At 46.4% G+C, this 15,312-nt stretch overlaps 1 protein-coding gene across 1 annotated transcript; it reads right to left on the minus strand.

Annotated features, from left to right (window-relative positions):
- Positions 1–944: 944 nt before the first annotated feature.
- ARF1 (ADP ribosylation factor 1) lies at positions 945–15,070 on the minus strand. The gene is made up of 5 exons (XM_064639846.1): positions 14,918–15,070; positions 5,132–5,311; positions 4,372–4,482; positions 3,555–3,679; positions 945–2,548 (listed from the first exon to the last, which is right to left on the minus strand). The coding sequence occupies exons 2-5, from the start codon at positions 5,277–5,279 to the stop codon at positions 2,387–2,389; spliced, it is 546 nt and encodes a 181-aa protein (XP_064495916.1). The 5' UTR covers positions 5,280–5,311; positions 14,918–15,070; the 3' UTR covers positions 945–2,386.
- Positions 15,071–15,312: the final 242 nt, after the last annotated feature.

Genomic DNA, 15,312 nt, shown 5'->3' on the forward strand with positions numbered 1-15,312 from the left:
GGGGGACTGGGCAGGATCCTTTCCCCTGGGTGGCCAAAATTCCCAAGGGGCCAGTCCAGCCCAGAGCAGAGGGCAGAGCACAGCTCCCATAACATCAGCACATTCCCTGTGTTTTCCACAGCAAATTTTGTGCAGAGGAGCAGGATCCTATCCCAGCTGCCCCTTCACATTCAGTTCCCTCCCAGGACAGGAACAGAGAGATGTCCTGCACTATTAGGGATGCAAAAATCCTGATTCAGAGCTTGTCATTCCAAAGGGTGACCAGCCTGACTCCCAGGAGGTTTGGGATCCCCATTTGCCCAGCGCTGTTTACCCTTTTCAGCCACAGTCCCTGTTACCCATCCAGGACCCCAGATTTCCCTGCTGGGAATTCACTCTCTAACCTGCATGACAGACCTTTCATCCTACAGCTTTCCAGCCTGTGTCCTGGGGAATCTGCTGCAGCTCCAGCCAGGAAAACAGCCGGCTCCTGGCCAGCAGCCCGAGCGTGACCATCAGGAGAAGCTGCAGCTGACAGGGAAGGCAGGAGGATCAGCTGGGAGGAGGAGGAGGAGGAGGAGGAGCTCTGTTCCAGATCCAGAGGGGACTGCAGAAGGGAAAAATGCAAAACAGAGAGTTTAGGAAGGCAGAATTCCTATTTCCCCCCCAAAACTGCTAACTCACAGATCCTGTTATTAAATGGGATCAGCAGGAAGAACAATCTAATGAGGGAAGTGATGGGGCAACCAAAGAAGCTCAAGGGATCCCCTGAGGCAACGAAGTGACTCCAGCAGAGCCCAACTCCATCACCCACCACTTCACCTGCAGGATTCCAACCAGCAATGGTAACATTACTTGGGAAATACAGGAGATATCCTCAAATTTCCATGCAAACTGTGGCTGGGTTTGGATCCAGCACACGGCCCTGCACAAAGATGATACAAACAACATGATACCAGTGCAAGTTTCATGAAACTTTTTATTCAACAAGTATATCATGATTCTGCCAAGATGATCGAATGAACAGCAAGGCATAAAAAACATGAAATAGTTAAGAGATTTTATTCTAATAGCTTTAATTACAGTGCTTGTTTGTCGAAATGAAAACTGAAAACAAGTATACAAAACAGTTGATTACTAATTGTGTATTGAAAGCAATAAAGGTTTCCACAACACTAAATAAACCAGTTCTGATAGTTCCTCGAGTTAAAGTTTTAACAGCTCCAGCTTCTTCAGTGTTTATCAAAATACAAAAGAAAAGTAAAGAGGTCTTTTTTTTATTTTTCTGATGGCAAATCTGAACCTTGCAGTATGAGGGATGCCAAGGGTTTTCACACATATACAGATATGGGATTGTTCCAAAATGGGATTGAATACTTCTAGAGTGGAATGACTCTCCAAACTCTCATGCTTTTTGTTTGTTTGTTTTTCCTAGACACTATACATAGATGTTTGGTGTGTTTTTCATGGCAATTCTTACGTTAAGTACAGTACTTTCTGCCTATAGAGCTCAGGACTAGGACAGGCTGTGCATCCTGTGGAAAGGTTTTGCCTCCTGGAGTGGTTTACGCACAAGAAAAGTACAAAACACTTTTTGACAAATACGACAGGCTAAAAATGTCGACTTCTGGAAATGATTCAAGTCCAATGGAAACGAGAAATCTCACCTGAACCAAAAGTCAGATGTTTAGCATGAGTCTGCAAAGCTCATCTAAACCAGGCCCAGCAAATCTTTGAACGGTTGTGAACGAAGATGAGCACAGACTACGAGCTACGGAAAGAGCCAGAGATCTACCAGTCATGATCTGTTCGTTAAGCAGATGAAGCTAATTGGGTGTCAGTCATTGCTTCACCCTTTCAAAAGAATCAAGAGTCACCACGTTAGAGCTGGAGCAGCAGAAGCGATGTCAAACGTTTGTGTGCTGAAGTGTTTTTACTTTTCCTTGTCTATTTTAAAAAAATACAGAAGTCAGGTTAAAAACCAACCACCAAAATGGATCTCACAGATCTCACAACCCAACCGAGATCGAATTCAGCTCTACTGCACAAGGACCACTGGCAACCCTTTGTGTTATTAACCCAATTAAATCCCTTCCAGGTACTAAACAGTGACTTGATTCTTTACAATAAAAAAAGCTGAGTAATATTGCATAGGAGTACCAGAAACTGCCTCATTGGAAACAAAAACTATTTACATTAAATAAGAAACCTAACTGTTTTCAGGCTTGTATTTGCCACATTTACAGCATGATGCAATATATACTGTGACAAAAAAGAAATGAAAACAGCTTCCGGCACTCAATACCACAAAGTAGCACAGTTTGCCACATTAGAGTAAAGCGAAGGGCGAGTAGGAGGAAATAAGAGGGAGGGGGTGGAAAAAGAGGGAAGAGGAAGGTTTATGGTTTCATTTCTGGTTTCGGAGCTGATTGGACAACCAGTCCAGTCCTTCATAGAGACCATCTCCACTAGTGGCACAGGTTGCCTGGATGTACCAGTTCCTGTGACGAAGGGAATGCAGTCCAAGTTTGTCTGTGATTTCTGCTGCATTCATCGCGTTCGGCAGGTCCTGGGGGAAGGAACAACAGTCATTGTCGCCCCCACCCTTTGATCAGCAGCTTTAAAGGCATTAAAACCAAAATTAAGAGCTCTCAGAACTTCTCTTTCAGAAGAACTCAGTGCCTAGCTTTGATATTCAAGCTATTTCCCCTCTGCTGACAAAAAGCCTCACAGGTTCAACACCACGATCAAAAGCAAATATTATGGAATATTTATGGCAGGGAAGCGAGACAGATGATGCTTGGATCGAGTCATCAAGCCCCTCAGTGCTGATCCAAACCTGCTCACCATTCCAGCTCTGTTTCACCCACTTTCCACTCAGGAAATCTTTTCTGCACTTATGATTTAAGATCAACTTTTATCCCAAATTACTACTCTGCTGAGCACAGAGTACAGCCCACCTGTTTACAGCCCACCTTTCCTGCTCCTAGACACAACTTATGGATTCTTCACCCTTCCCAGCTGAGCCTGTGCAATGATGAAGCAGGATGCTACTCCTTCTTTACCTTTCCTGGTCATGTTTAAGGTCCTTGACATTTGGTTTAAGCTGCCAAGACCTTTACAAGCAATCAGAGGCAGAACTCTCAGCTCACAGGTCAACACAAGGACTTGAAAAGTCAGCCCAGTGCTTTCACCAACACCAGCAGAGCCCTCAAACACCCTTAGTGAAGAATTCAGCGATGCTCCAGCATTCCAGACTTCCTCTCTCTTTGGAGGAAGCTTGGGCAGGTGCTCTACTTGAGCCACATCAACCTTAAAAATCAAACTGGGTAGAATTTTTCCCTAAAACTGAAAATACAAGAAGTCCTACTAGCCAAGACTCTTTAGAAAAATGCTCCTTTCAGGTGAGAATTTAATGTGTGGTTTGCTGCCTTCAACGCACCCAGATGGCCATTTACTGAGAATTTATCTATTATTACCCTGAAAACGTGACTGTCCAGGTCAAAACCTGGCTCCCACGAGCATTTTGTACATTTTCAAGAGTTCTTCCAGAAAGACCCCTTTTTTGGGCATACCTGTTTGTTAGCAAACACTAATAGAACAGCATCTCTAAGCTCATCTTCTGCCAACATTCTCATGAGCTCTTCTCTGGCCTCGTTCACACGTTCTCTGTCATTGCTGTCAACCACAAAGATCAGACCTGGCAAGAAGGAAACAATCAGAATAAGCATTAATTTGAAGTTATTGACAAATGATGAATACATCTGGAGGTCAGAACTAAGCTGTGAAGAGAAAACAGTGCACAACAACCCAGTACAGATGAGAAAAATAGAGTTTTCTTATCACTGTGATGTCATGTCTGAGAGAAAGTCTGTTCTTGCTGAAAGGTGGTAAAAATTGGTGTTAGTTTGTGTTTGTGCTTTTGGAACTTGGGTGCTTCCTCTACATAACCACTTGGTATTTTCCAGGGAGCAGCAACTCCTGGAACCCTGTGACAGGACTCAAAGCCAGGCACATTACAAAGGCACAGCAATGAAAGAAGTGACAGGCTCTCAGTTCCTGGGGCTGCAGAGCCTGTAGTAAAGACTCTGCTTTGAAGTGAGGGCAGAGAGCTGTGACTCCTGACAGAAGGAAAGCAAACTTCTGAGCTCCCTCTGAGTCACAAGGACAAGGAAGACTGGTTTCTGGATTTCCTCCTATCCCTCTTTGAACCTGCAGTGGCTTAAGAGAAGAGCCAGAGCAGCACACAAACACACCCTTTTATAATAATAACAATAAATATTTCCATTGTCCTTACGAAAAACCTGCAAAATTATCTTAGTAAGGGCATTACAAAGAAAAAAAACCCCACGTTTAGATTGTGGAAAACTGTGATTTAAGTGTAAGACTCACCTTGTGTGTTCTGGAAATAATGGCGCCAGAGGGGTCTGATCTTGTCCTGGCCGCCCACGTCCCACACTGTGAAGCTGATGTTCTTGTATTCTACTGTTTCCACATTGAAACCTAAAATAGAAATGGTGGCACAAATCTCAGTTAAACATAGCTGGCCTATTGTATTTAGCAAGTCACACTCAGAATGTCATAATTTAAAAGAGTTATCTTAAAATTGAAATTAGTTTAAATGAGTGGAGTTCTGCAGCGAAGCTCCCAAAGCAGAAAAACGTGGGTTGTGTGGGACTCCCACCATCACCCCACACCAATGAACAGCTCCAACAGCTACCTGAGAGCTACAAAATGCAGAGCAAACTATGTTGCTTTGAAAAATAGAAACCCCAGGGCTTTAAGAACTGCAAATCAGGCCCCTGATAGCACTCAAAAAAAAAAAAAAATAATAAAAGAAGGTGTCACCCTCTGCTTCTCAGTCTAATTTACATGATGCCACAACTCACTTAGGAGACAAACTGCTCTACTGTGGCTCATGAAGGTTCATTCCACAAGTGACTGACAGAGGGGATGGAGTGAAAGAGCTGTCACATAATCCCCTGCCATGGCAGAACATTTGGCTGTGCCACCTTCACCCCACGGCTTTGGCAAGTGTTTGTTCTGCCAGACAAGCTGCTTAAACCAGGAGTGGCAGCTGAGATCAGACACTGCTGCAAACAGTAAGACCCAAATCTCAAAGCAACCAGCCATAGAAACGTGAAAGTCTTACCTATAGTAGGAATAGTAGTTACTATTTCACCAAGTTTAAGTTTGTACAAAATAGTTGTCTTTCCTGCAGCATCCAGGCCAACCATTAGAATACGCATTTCTTTTTTGCCAAAAAGGCCTTTGAAGAGGTTTGCAAAAATATTTCCCATGGTTGAGATATGTTCTCACTGGCCAGTGAAGTCTGGAGGGAAAAGATCAGAGTGTCACTCAGGGGTTACCGACAGCTGTGCTCTGACCAGGGCATAGAAACCCACAAAAACCCAAGCAAGAGATAACCTGAATCATTTACAGACAGCCCAGACACAACTGTACGTGATTTTCTCCCATACTGAAGCAACACAAAAATTAAGATATGCCAAAAGTTAGTGCTCATGAAACGACCTGGCTTTGAGTGCTTTAAATATTTCAAATATTCTTTCAGAGGTTTTAGCATTAAATGCTGTTCTCAAGCCCTGTCTTGCAAAATTCACACAACTGACCACTTGAGGTGCTTTCTCCCCCATTGTTATGAGATAATTTATCTGCAGCCAGAGTGTCACTATTAAACTCTTTCTAACTGATCTGCAGATAACAGTTTTTGCTTAGCACAGCAATAGCTGGTGCCCCTTTTGAGAAGGGAACTGGGAATATGGTTTGCATTCTCTCCTACTCAGAACAGTTTCCTTCCTCCCCAGCCCTGAGGAAATGGCCTGCGAGCAGCACAAACACAGGGCAGTGTTCCTTCCATCAGCATCAGGGGGAAACCTCCTGTAGGAAGCAAATCTGCATTTAATCAAACTTAACTATCGAAAATTAACAGCTCCATTAAAAGAGCAGGTTCAGGAATGAAGGTTCCTTCCTCCACAGCCCACACTTCTGCTGGGTGATTACAGTGATTAACGTCAGCACGAGCTTCCTGTTTGGGGATCCAGAAACTGCCTCCACTCCTCAGACTTCCCTGAGCCTTTGGGATGGGACTCACTCCACACAAATTCCCCCCCTTTCCAAACTCGGTCCTGCACAGTTTAGAGAGAGCTTGAAATCACCAAGAGAACTAATATTCTGCTCATATAAGGCAGGAAAAAGCAGCCTGGAAGCTTCACAGAGTCGTTACAGGGTGATAGGGACGGTTCACACCTTCACTGCTGCTCTTGGGTGTCAGTTCAAAAAGACACTGAGCCCAACTGAAAATTCAAGTTTCAGACTCAAGATACACACACAGCCAAGACGTGTAACATTCTAAGAGTGAATTTCCTGTAAACCAAATCACACAATTTAAAGCACAATATGAAGTTTGAGCCATCTCTGGACCATACTCTGTATTTCATGATGAAGCTGTGCTCGAAGCAAAACTCTCACTAGAAATAACACTTTGCACAGTATCTGTTTAAGACCATTTAAGCAAGCTTTGGGTTGAAAAGCACACCACAACAAAAACCTCATCCTGCTCTGTTTAGCTCTGTCCTAGGGATGTCTGAACCTTCCCTACTCCACACTGGGAAAGGTCTAAGCAGCTCTGTCCTCCTCAGGAAGCTTTGCTGGACACAATTTTTAACCCAAAAGTTAAACCCTGTAACATTAACCCAGTCACATGTCCAAGCACAGGCAGCTCCACGGGGAAGTTCAGAGTCCACTCCAGAGTTCCTGAATGACATCAACCACCACGTCAACCTGCTGAAGCAACTCGAGTCAAAGAGTCATTTATTTTATAGGACTGAAGTTCAACACGACCAAAACTTTAAAACTAAACTCCTGCCCAAACCAGACAGGGCAGCCTGGGGATTTAAATCAAACAGGAGGTTTAAAAGTTCTATGATTCCACCATTTCCTTCACATTTCTGCAGCACGACCATGGATATTCCACTCCCACTGGAATATATGGGGGCTGTATAAACAGGAAAGTTAACTAGGAAGCAGAGAAAACAGTTTTCCTGGAGTGCCCCTTTCTCCAGCTCACTCACACAGCAGGGAATCTCCCAGCCCAGCCCAGAGCAGCAGCTCTCCCCAGGCTGGAGGGGAGGGAGCTGTAAAGCTTTCCTTTGTCTGGCTGCTCATGCCACCTCTATCTTCTGCTTCATCTGCAAAGCAACAGCCAGGCCTGAACTGTAACCTTTTACCAGAGCTCTGGTAACTCTTCAGAATGAGTGTGTGAGCTTTTGTGGCCAGAGAACCTTACAAAGAATGCCTTTCTTCTGTTTCTGCGTGTTTAAAAGCATAACAGGTTATCAAACGCTTGGATTGAGCACAGTGATTGGGTAACCAAGCAAAATCCTGTCATTTATATCCATGATGTCTTTCCATGCCCTGGAGAAGTCCCAGGCTGCTGGACAAGTTGCTTATGCTTGGCACCACCAGCAGTGAATCCCGTTAGATCCTTGTTTTCCTGGCAGCTGTTTCCAGGTCAAGTCTGCCCTTCCCCACTGAAGCTGCTTTTGTACAACCCATCCTCCCCCCTATTTTTACTTTCTGTGAAGAATAAGAAGCTAAGATACAGTTAAGCACTTGGGCTCCATTTCCCTCTCGCTCTCTTCCACATTCCTGCTATCCAAACCACTTCTGTAACTCATTTGGTACTTCAGGGTAGGTGGCATTACAGAAAGTCCCATTTATTTTTATAGGCAGCACAGTGGAGTTTACAGCCCACCCACCCCTGGCAACACGAGTGTGTTTAGATGTTGACTAAAAAAGTAATTGAATCACTGCTAAAAGAAAAATACCAGGAGAAATCCACCCACAGAACTCCCACAAACTGTTGTGGTTCCCACTGGTGACTTGTTGGATGTGGTTGGGACAAAGGAGAGGGTTCACCCTCTGCCCAGCAGTTGGTCCCAGTCATCTATTCCCACAGCAAGGAAATCACTGCCATGGTTTGTGCTGCACACTCCTGTCCCTGCAGTGTCACACACAAAGGAAATCACTGCCATGGTTTGTGCTGCACACTCCTGTCCCTGCAGTGTCACACACAAAGGAAATCACTGCCATGGTTTGTGCTCCTCACTCCTGGCCCTGCAGTGTCACACACAAAGGAAATCACTGCCATGGTTTGTGCTGCACACTCCTGGCCCTGCAGTGTCACACACAAAGGAAATCACTGCCATGGTTTGTGCTCCTCACTCCTGGCCCTGCAGTGTCACACACAAAGGAAATCACTGCCATGGTTTGTGCTGCACACTCCTGGCCCTGCAGTGTCACACACAAAGGAAATCACTGCCATGGTTTGTGCTGCACACTCCTGGCCCTGCAGTGTCACACACAAAGGAAATCACTGCCATGGTTTGTGCTGCACACTCCTGGCCCTGCAGTGTCACACAGAAAGGAAATCACTGCCATGGTTTGTGCTGCACACTCCTGGCCCTGCAGTGTCACACACAGACGCTGCCACAGCAGAAACTGCCCCGACAGCCCAGAGCTGCTTCCCAGGACTTCACTGCCTGTTAATGCAGCTCAGCTGAGGGATCACGGGATCCCACTGCACTCCAGGGTTAAACTTTAACTCTCATTTCACCCACTGCTTGGACAGCCTCAAAATACCAGGAAAGACTCTTTTAAATTAACAACAACAAAAAAAAATCCTGTCATTTTTCAGGCATCTTCAACCTCTGCAGTCTGTACCACAACTCGCCAATATTCCAAACTGAAGCTGAACTTCCTCTTTCCCTCCACCCAAATGTTGTCTGTAGTTACCACCCTGATCATTTTTGAGTAAAATTCCTGAAAACATAAAAGACTACGGCTTGTGAGCTGCTTGTAGTACTTGAGCACATCCTCAAAAGAGGGATCCATCAGGCTTGGCGGGGAGATTTGCGTATGAAAGGCAACATTTAAATAAACAACACAGAGTGTTTTCCCCGGGCTCCGTGTTTTCCCTCAGCACAACTTCACCTCCTAGAAACTGCAGCTCGGCACCCCTCCCCGAGCCCAGATCACCCCAAATCTGAGCTGTCCGGGTGATTAGTTTCTCCCCGAAGCACTTTAACACACTCCACTCCAGCCCAGCCGCAGTAAAAACCTGTCGGGCAGGTTCGGCTAAGATACAATGTACCATTGGTAAAGGGCAAGCCAGGCGTTCAATGGATAAGTTACAGTTTCATTTCAGGAAACAAAGTATTTTCAGCCTCTTTTTTTTTTTAGTAAGTGATACATTTAGATAAGCAATTAGGAGAACAGGCAGCCCTTTGCAGAGAGGCTCGGTGTAATGAGTTAAAAATGAATGAGTGTCTGCAACAGCAGCGGCCTGGTGGTTGTTAAAAGTGATACGGCCCAGGAGGAGAAGCAGCATTTGCTTTTATTAATTGTAGGTGGTTAGAAGGAGAGCTCTGAGGAATAACTCGGGGCCAAAGAGCATTGAACACTTAATCATCCGCAGCATTTTATAGTTAAACGTCTGCTAAGGCATTTTAATGTCACTTCGTTCAGGCTGCTTATCAGGAGGAGTCACATCTGCTGCCTGACCTCCCAAGTTTCTGGGTGAGCCCACAGGAGTATGATTAGAAGGGTTATGCAGGTCATCAGAGAGTACAACACACCTTGAAATTTCCACAGAAACTTCATTTTACACCTCTGGAAAAGTGCTTTTCACATAGAGATTTAACTTCCTTGAGCCATGATTTCATTCGGGTTTAACCAGTTCTTTAAATGGAATCACAGAATCATAAAATCACAGATTTTATGGTTGGAAAAGACCTCCAGAATCACTGAGCCCAAACTCTGACCGATTACAAACAAAATCAGAGGCTCAGGCAGAGGATGCCAATTCAGTCAAATTACCCTGCAGTCGAGAAATACATTTATTTCACTGCTCTGTACCAGCACTGAGCACATAAAGCTCCCACAGCTCTCACTGAGATCCAGAGGGACAGAGGGCATTTGTTGTCTCTGGGAGCAGTTCTGTCTCCCTGGGACCTTCATATCATGTCTGAAATGCCCATTTCAAGGAGAGGGAAACACGGGGCCACCACCAGTGACACGCTGGGCCACACAGTCTGAATGGGACAAAATATTACAGCACAAGCTAAACCCCCCCAGCAGCTGCAGATTTACCAAAAAGCTGCTTCTCAGGAGCTTTCTGCACCTTATCCTGTTTGCTTGGACACCTCTGGCAAGTCAAACTGGTGTGTTTATGAAGACAATGGATTTACTGCCAAAATACATCTCCATTTAAAGGAAAGTCTACTTGACATTGGCCTAAGCATTAATTCCATGTCTTAAAACAGTTAGAAAAAACCCAAACCCTTAATTCCTTTTTATCAGTCACAGGGGAACAAAAATTCATCAGTTTGTTCCTTCACAGAGCTATTGATCTGAAATGCAGTCAGTTCTCATTAGTTGCCCTGTATCATATTTTTTAATTCACAGCATTCTAGAAGGTTTTAGATTAAATTGGCAGGAGAAGCAAAACATTCCTACAAGAGATCACCAAACCAATGTGTAAATAAGAAGTGAGAAAGTGTTTTTATTTTAAAAAAAAGAAGACACCCAACCCCAACAGCTGTTCCTGGTGTTACATGCAAGAACAACTGGCAAATAATTCCAAGTGCAAATCTAACTCAGCAGCTTGTTCTCCACAATATAAAGTGTGATTTAAAGGAGAATGTGAGAAGTGATCCAACGAGAACAGCACACTGCTAAAATTTAGGAATTATCCAGAGCCCCAGTGTTCACACCCCCACTCAGCAGGAAGAGCCTTCAGCACTGACATGTTCTTTTGAACTTGGACTAATTTCTTTACAGATTAAAGTGCTCTGTTACAGCAAATTTTGAAAAATGCTCTAGATCACAACACCTCTTTATACACAGCCAGGATGGCCCAATACACTGTTCCAATACAGATACATTCAACTATTTTTAGAAGTTGTTTACTGGCCTCCCACATCTGATATCCCAAGAGATGACTATTTATCAACCCAAACTCTTTCACTTGGGGGCCTTGACACTGAAATTTACTGTAATTTTGATTTATTTTAGACCATACTAACATCACTAGGCACAGACCAGGTGTAAAATGTAAGAGTTAGCTAACAAGCAGGTTCTTTGTTCACCAGTGATTGTCCTGCACTTAAACACCATCATAATAAAGGGGATGGCAAGAACCTCTTCATTAAGTCCCAACTCCTTTATAATTTTAATTATTAGAGTTGGAGGAGTATTGGAGATCAACATTGATCACTGCAACAATTTCCCACCAGAAACTGGTGTTTCTGCCAAGCTTGAGATGGAAAAAGTGTCCTGAAGGATCATGACCTTGTTATTTGAGTTTCAGGGGAGGTCAGAAGGTACCAGCACTGAAGCATCACGTGAAATACCAGTTAAAGATCCATAATGGCAATTGCATCTAAAGAGGAATAATTTGGATTTGGCCATCAAAGGCTTGCAGGGATCAACCAAAAAGCCTCCAAAAGCATCTGTAGGTTCAGGGCAGATGGAGGACATGCCACCCCCAAGTGAGCAGCCAGGGGAAAGGAAATCTCCTGCTGCAGCACCTTCATTTAACCCAAGCAGGTTGAACTGTTTCCTGTTCACCCAGATCCTGCATTTTCCACGTGCTCTGACATTCCCTTGAGAGAACTGGGAATGGAGTGGCAGGAAAACAGAAAACAGTTCCACTCACAAGATCAAAACAAGGACAAAAGAGCATATTTTCCTTTGGGGTCATGCCTATTTCTCAGACACAAGAACTTTCTCCTAAAATAGTGGTCAGAATAAAAAGTCAGTATCAAAGAGAGAGGGTTGCTTGGCTCGATACTCAAACCCCAAGAGTTATTCCCTTTTCTCACCTTCAAGCAGGGAAAACAAACTCTTGCTGTTTCAGCACAAAATCTCCAACTATTTTAAGGAGTTCCACACCACCAGAACTCAACAGCACACAAACCAGCCCACGGGAAAAACATGGATCTGGTCTGAGATATATTTTACTTAAAGGACAGGCTGACAGGTGGAAAAGCACAGAGGGAGACACATCCATCACCTCCCTGTAGCTGCTCAGGAAATAACGTGGTGCCAACAATGCAGTTGTGACACCCACGAGTGGCCTGTGCCTTTGTGTTCCCCAGTTTAACACTGGGCACACTGGGGTGAGAACTGGGCATGACAAAGAATATCTTTTCAGATAAATATCGAGTTGTTTTTGTGAGGCTGAGCTGTTCCTGAGTTAAAAAACCTTCAGTTTTAAGCCAAATATCCTGTTATTCATTCCTGGTAACTGGGCACTAAGTCAACATTTACAGTCATAGTAGAAATGGCAAGAACTCACACAGGAGCTCCAGAAACAAAACTGGGGTTTGGTTGGGGGGAAATGTCATGGTAGAGCCTGCACAGGGAGCTGGGAGGGAACAGGAGCTGTGTTAGAGCTCCATCAGAACTGAAACCTCAGCAGAAGCAGCAGCACAGCCCCCGACGTTTGTGCGTGTTAAAAACGAGGAATAAAATCGGACCCTCGCAAGCAGAAAGACAAAAATGCTGAATAACACAGAAAAACAGCTGCTGTAGTAGGAAGCTGATTATAAACTTCTTTACTCATCAGTTAAAGAAAGGGAATAATGGCTGAGGATGGCACCAGCCCTGACACAAGCTCTGTAGCATTCCAGGAGCAAAACTTCCAAGAGATTTCTAAAAAAAAAAAATCGGAACTATTCCTTTTCGGATAAAATTAACTCGTGTTCACCGAATTTATCCACTGTAAAACCATCTGGGTGGCTGTTGAGATCTTGCTTGAAAAGTCAATCTTTAAAAATAAAAGGTTGTTTTAGGACTAAAAGCTGCTGGGATGTGTAAAGGTGGTTTCTTAAACTTCACCACCGCAGATTTAAATGGGATCTTGGGCTGTGAGCTTTTCCTCCTTCCCCCAATTCCTGTCACCAATGGCTTATCTGATAATTACCTGTGCAAATGCTGCTGCTCAGAGCAGCTGGAGCACAATTTGGAGAATTACCAGGACTAAAATCCAGCCCCTACTCCCACACACACTCGGTTTGCCTTGGAAAAGCTGTGACTGGTCCTTCCCCCTTCTCTTGGTCAGCGTGAGTAACACAGGGAACTCAGCACCCAGCACTGCTCCTGCCCAGTCCCTTCCACATTCCAGCTCTTTCACAACCAGGAAGCCTTAAAAAAACCAATCAGTGAAATCCACATTCAGGTGTTTGGCTTTGTAACAGGATTTACATCACAAACACGAAGGGTTCTGGGTGGACACAGCTCTGCCTGAGCCATTTTCTGAGCCATTTTTGCTCCTGATGTTCCACCTTGGGAGAAGCACCAACAAACCCGGCAAAGCAGCTGAGCTGGAGCTGAAGAGGTTCAGGTGAGGCGAGTTTCCTCACCCTTTCACCCACTGCAATTACTCCAGCAGGGAAAGCAGCCCAACAGGGCTCTCCAGCATTGCAGATGTGTTTGGGACAGAGGAAATCAGTGCATCAAACCCCCTAACTTTCCCTTCAGAGAACCCCTTTATCCATAAGGCTGAACTTCTACTTTATTCAGTTGTAAACCCCATGAATAAAAGCAAAATAGCAGTCCCCCAGTTCAGCCACACTTCCTTTTTTTTTTCTTTTTTTTCCTACAGAAGTGCTCCAAATCAGCAGTAAAAATAGCAGTAACGATCTTGCTGAATGACCTTGGAAAATCCACCTTTGCCTCGATTTCTCTGCCTGAAAAATAAGGTTAATGGAATACCCTGCAAAGGGGTGCCGTGAGCCTCGCGAGACAAAGCTCAAAGTATCAGACAAATAGCCGGAATTTTCGTTATTGACAAAGCCACAGTTTCGACACCAGACCTCTGGTTGAGGGCTCTAATCAACATGTGGAATTTGCTTTGGCAAAGAGCAGGGCGGCAAAGCCACAAGGTCAATGTCAAACACAACAACATTTGGGCAGTTTTACGACCCGACACCGGAGTTTTCAGCCGCTCTCTGCCGGGGCAGAGCTGGGCTATCGCTTCATCCCCCGCGGGTTTTATCAGCCCCAAGTATCGCGTTCGGCACTCGCAGGGGCAGGACGGAGTATTTTCAGACAGAATATAATATCCTCCCACCGGCAGCAGGGAAAGCTGATCTCCCAGACCGCCAGCCCCGAGCCACGGCAGGCAAACAAAGCTGTCTGCTCCAGGATAAAGCTCCAACTCCTCGGCCCAGCAGAAACACCAACTCAGCAGCCAAGGGCTTAGAGGGAGGAAAAAAAAAAACAACCTCTGCGCCCCACGAGCTTCCCCCAAGCCTCATTTCCCCCTCCAGAACAGGGTTTCAGGGGGCACAGGGAAAAGGAGGAAATGCCTCTCCCTGCTCCTCGGAGCCGTCCCCGGGCGGGGCAGAGGCCGGAATGAGCGAGTTTGGGGAAGGGAGGACGAGCCCATCCCGTCTAATCCCATCGCTAGAGGGAGCGGGGCCTTGTGCAGCTGCTGGCGAGCCGGAGCGATCCCCCCTTCCCACTCCTTCCCACAGTATATCCCACCCCTCCAGCAGGGAAGCGAAAGGCCCGACATCACCTTCCCCCCCCAATCCCAGAACCCCCAAAGGCGTGAGGGGCGGATGGGGCAGCGCCGCTCCCGGGGGCCTCCGGTGCTGTGGGGGAAGAAGGAATGAGAAGGAAAAAACAAGGAACGAGAAAGAAGAAAAGAAGGAGTGAGGAGGGAAAACGAAGGAAGGAGAAAGAATGATAGGGAAAGAGCCGCCCGGCCCCGCTCCCTCAGCGCCCGCCGCCGCCTCCCCTCAGCGCCAAGGCCGCAGGGCGCGGGCGGGGGCGCAGCGCGGCGGGCGGGAGGCGGGGAGGGGGAAAGGGCTCGAAGGGAGGGCGAAGGGGAAGGCGCCGGCGAACCCACCGGCGTCGTGCGGAGTCGCGGTGCGGTGCGTGTGGCTGCGCTCGGACGGTCCCGCTCGGCCCGGCCGCGATCCGCCCTGGAGCACAAGATGGCGGCGTGAGGGGCCACGTCAGTGCCCGCCCCGCGCGCGGCACCGCGGGAAGGCGAGGGGGGCGGGGCCTGGGGGGGGCGGGGCCACGGCGGGAGCGACGGCAATGTCGAGGTGTGGGCGTGGCCTGTATGGACAGTGGGCGTGGTTTAGACGGAAGAGTGGGCGTGGCCACTGCAGGGAGCGACGGTGCGGGGAAGGTGCGGTGGGCGTGGCCCGTTATTTTGGGGCGTGGCCTTATGTGTGGCCACGCCCATCCCGCGCCGGCGCGTGTCAGGATGGGGAGCGCGGGGAGCGCGGGACCGGG

Source organism: Pseudopipra pipra, chromosome 1 (assembly GCF_036250125.1).
Source record: "Pseudopipra pipra isolate bDixPip1 chromosome 1, bDixPip1.hap1, whole genome shotgun sequence".
In the NCBI taxonomy this organism is placed as follows: Eukaryota; Metazoa; Chordata; class Aves; order Passeriformes; family Pipridae; genus Pseudopipra; species Pseudopipra pipra.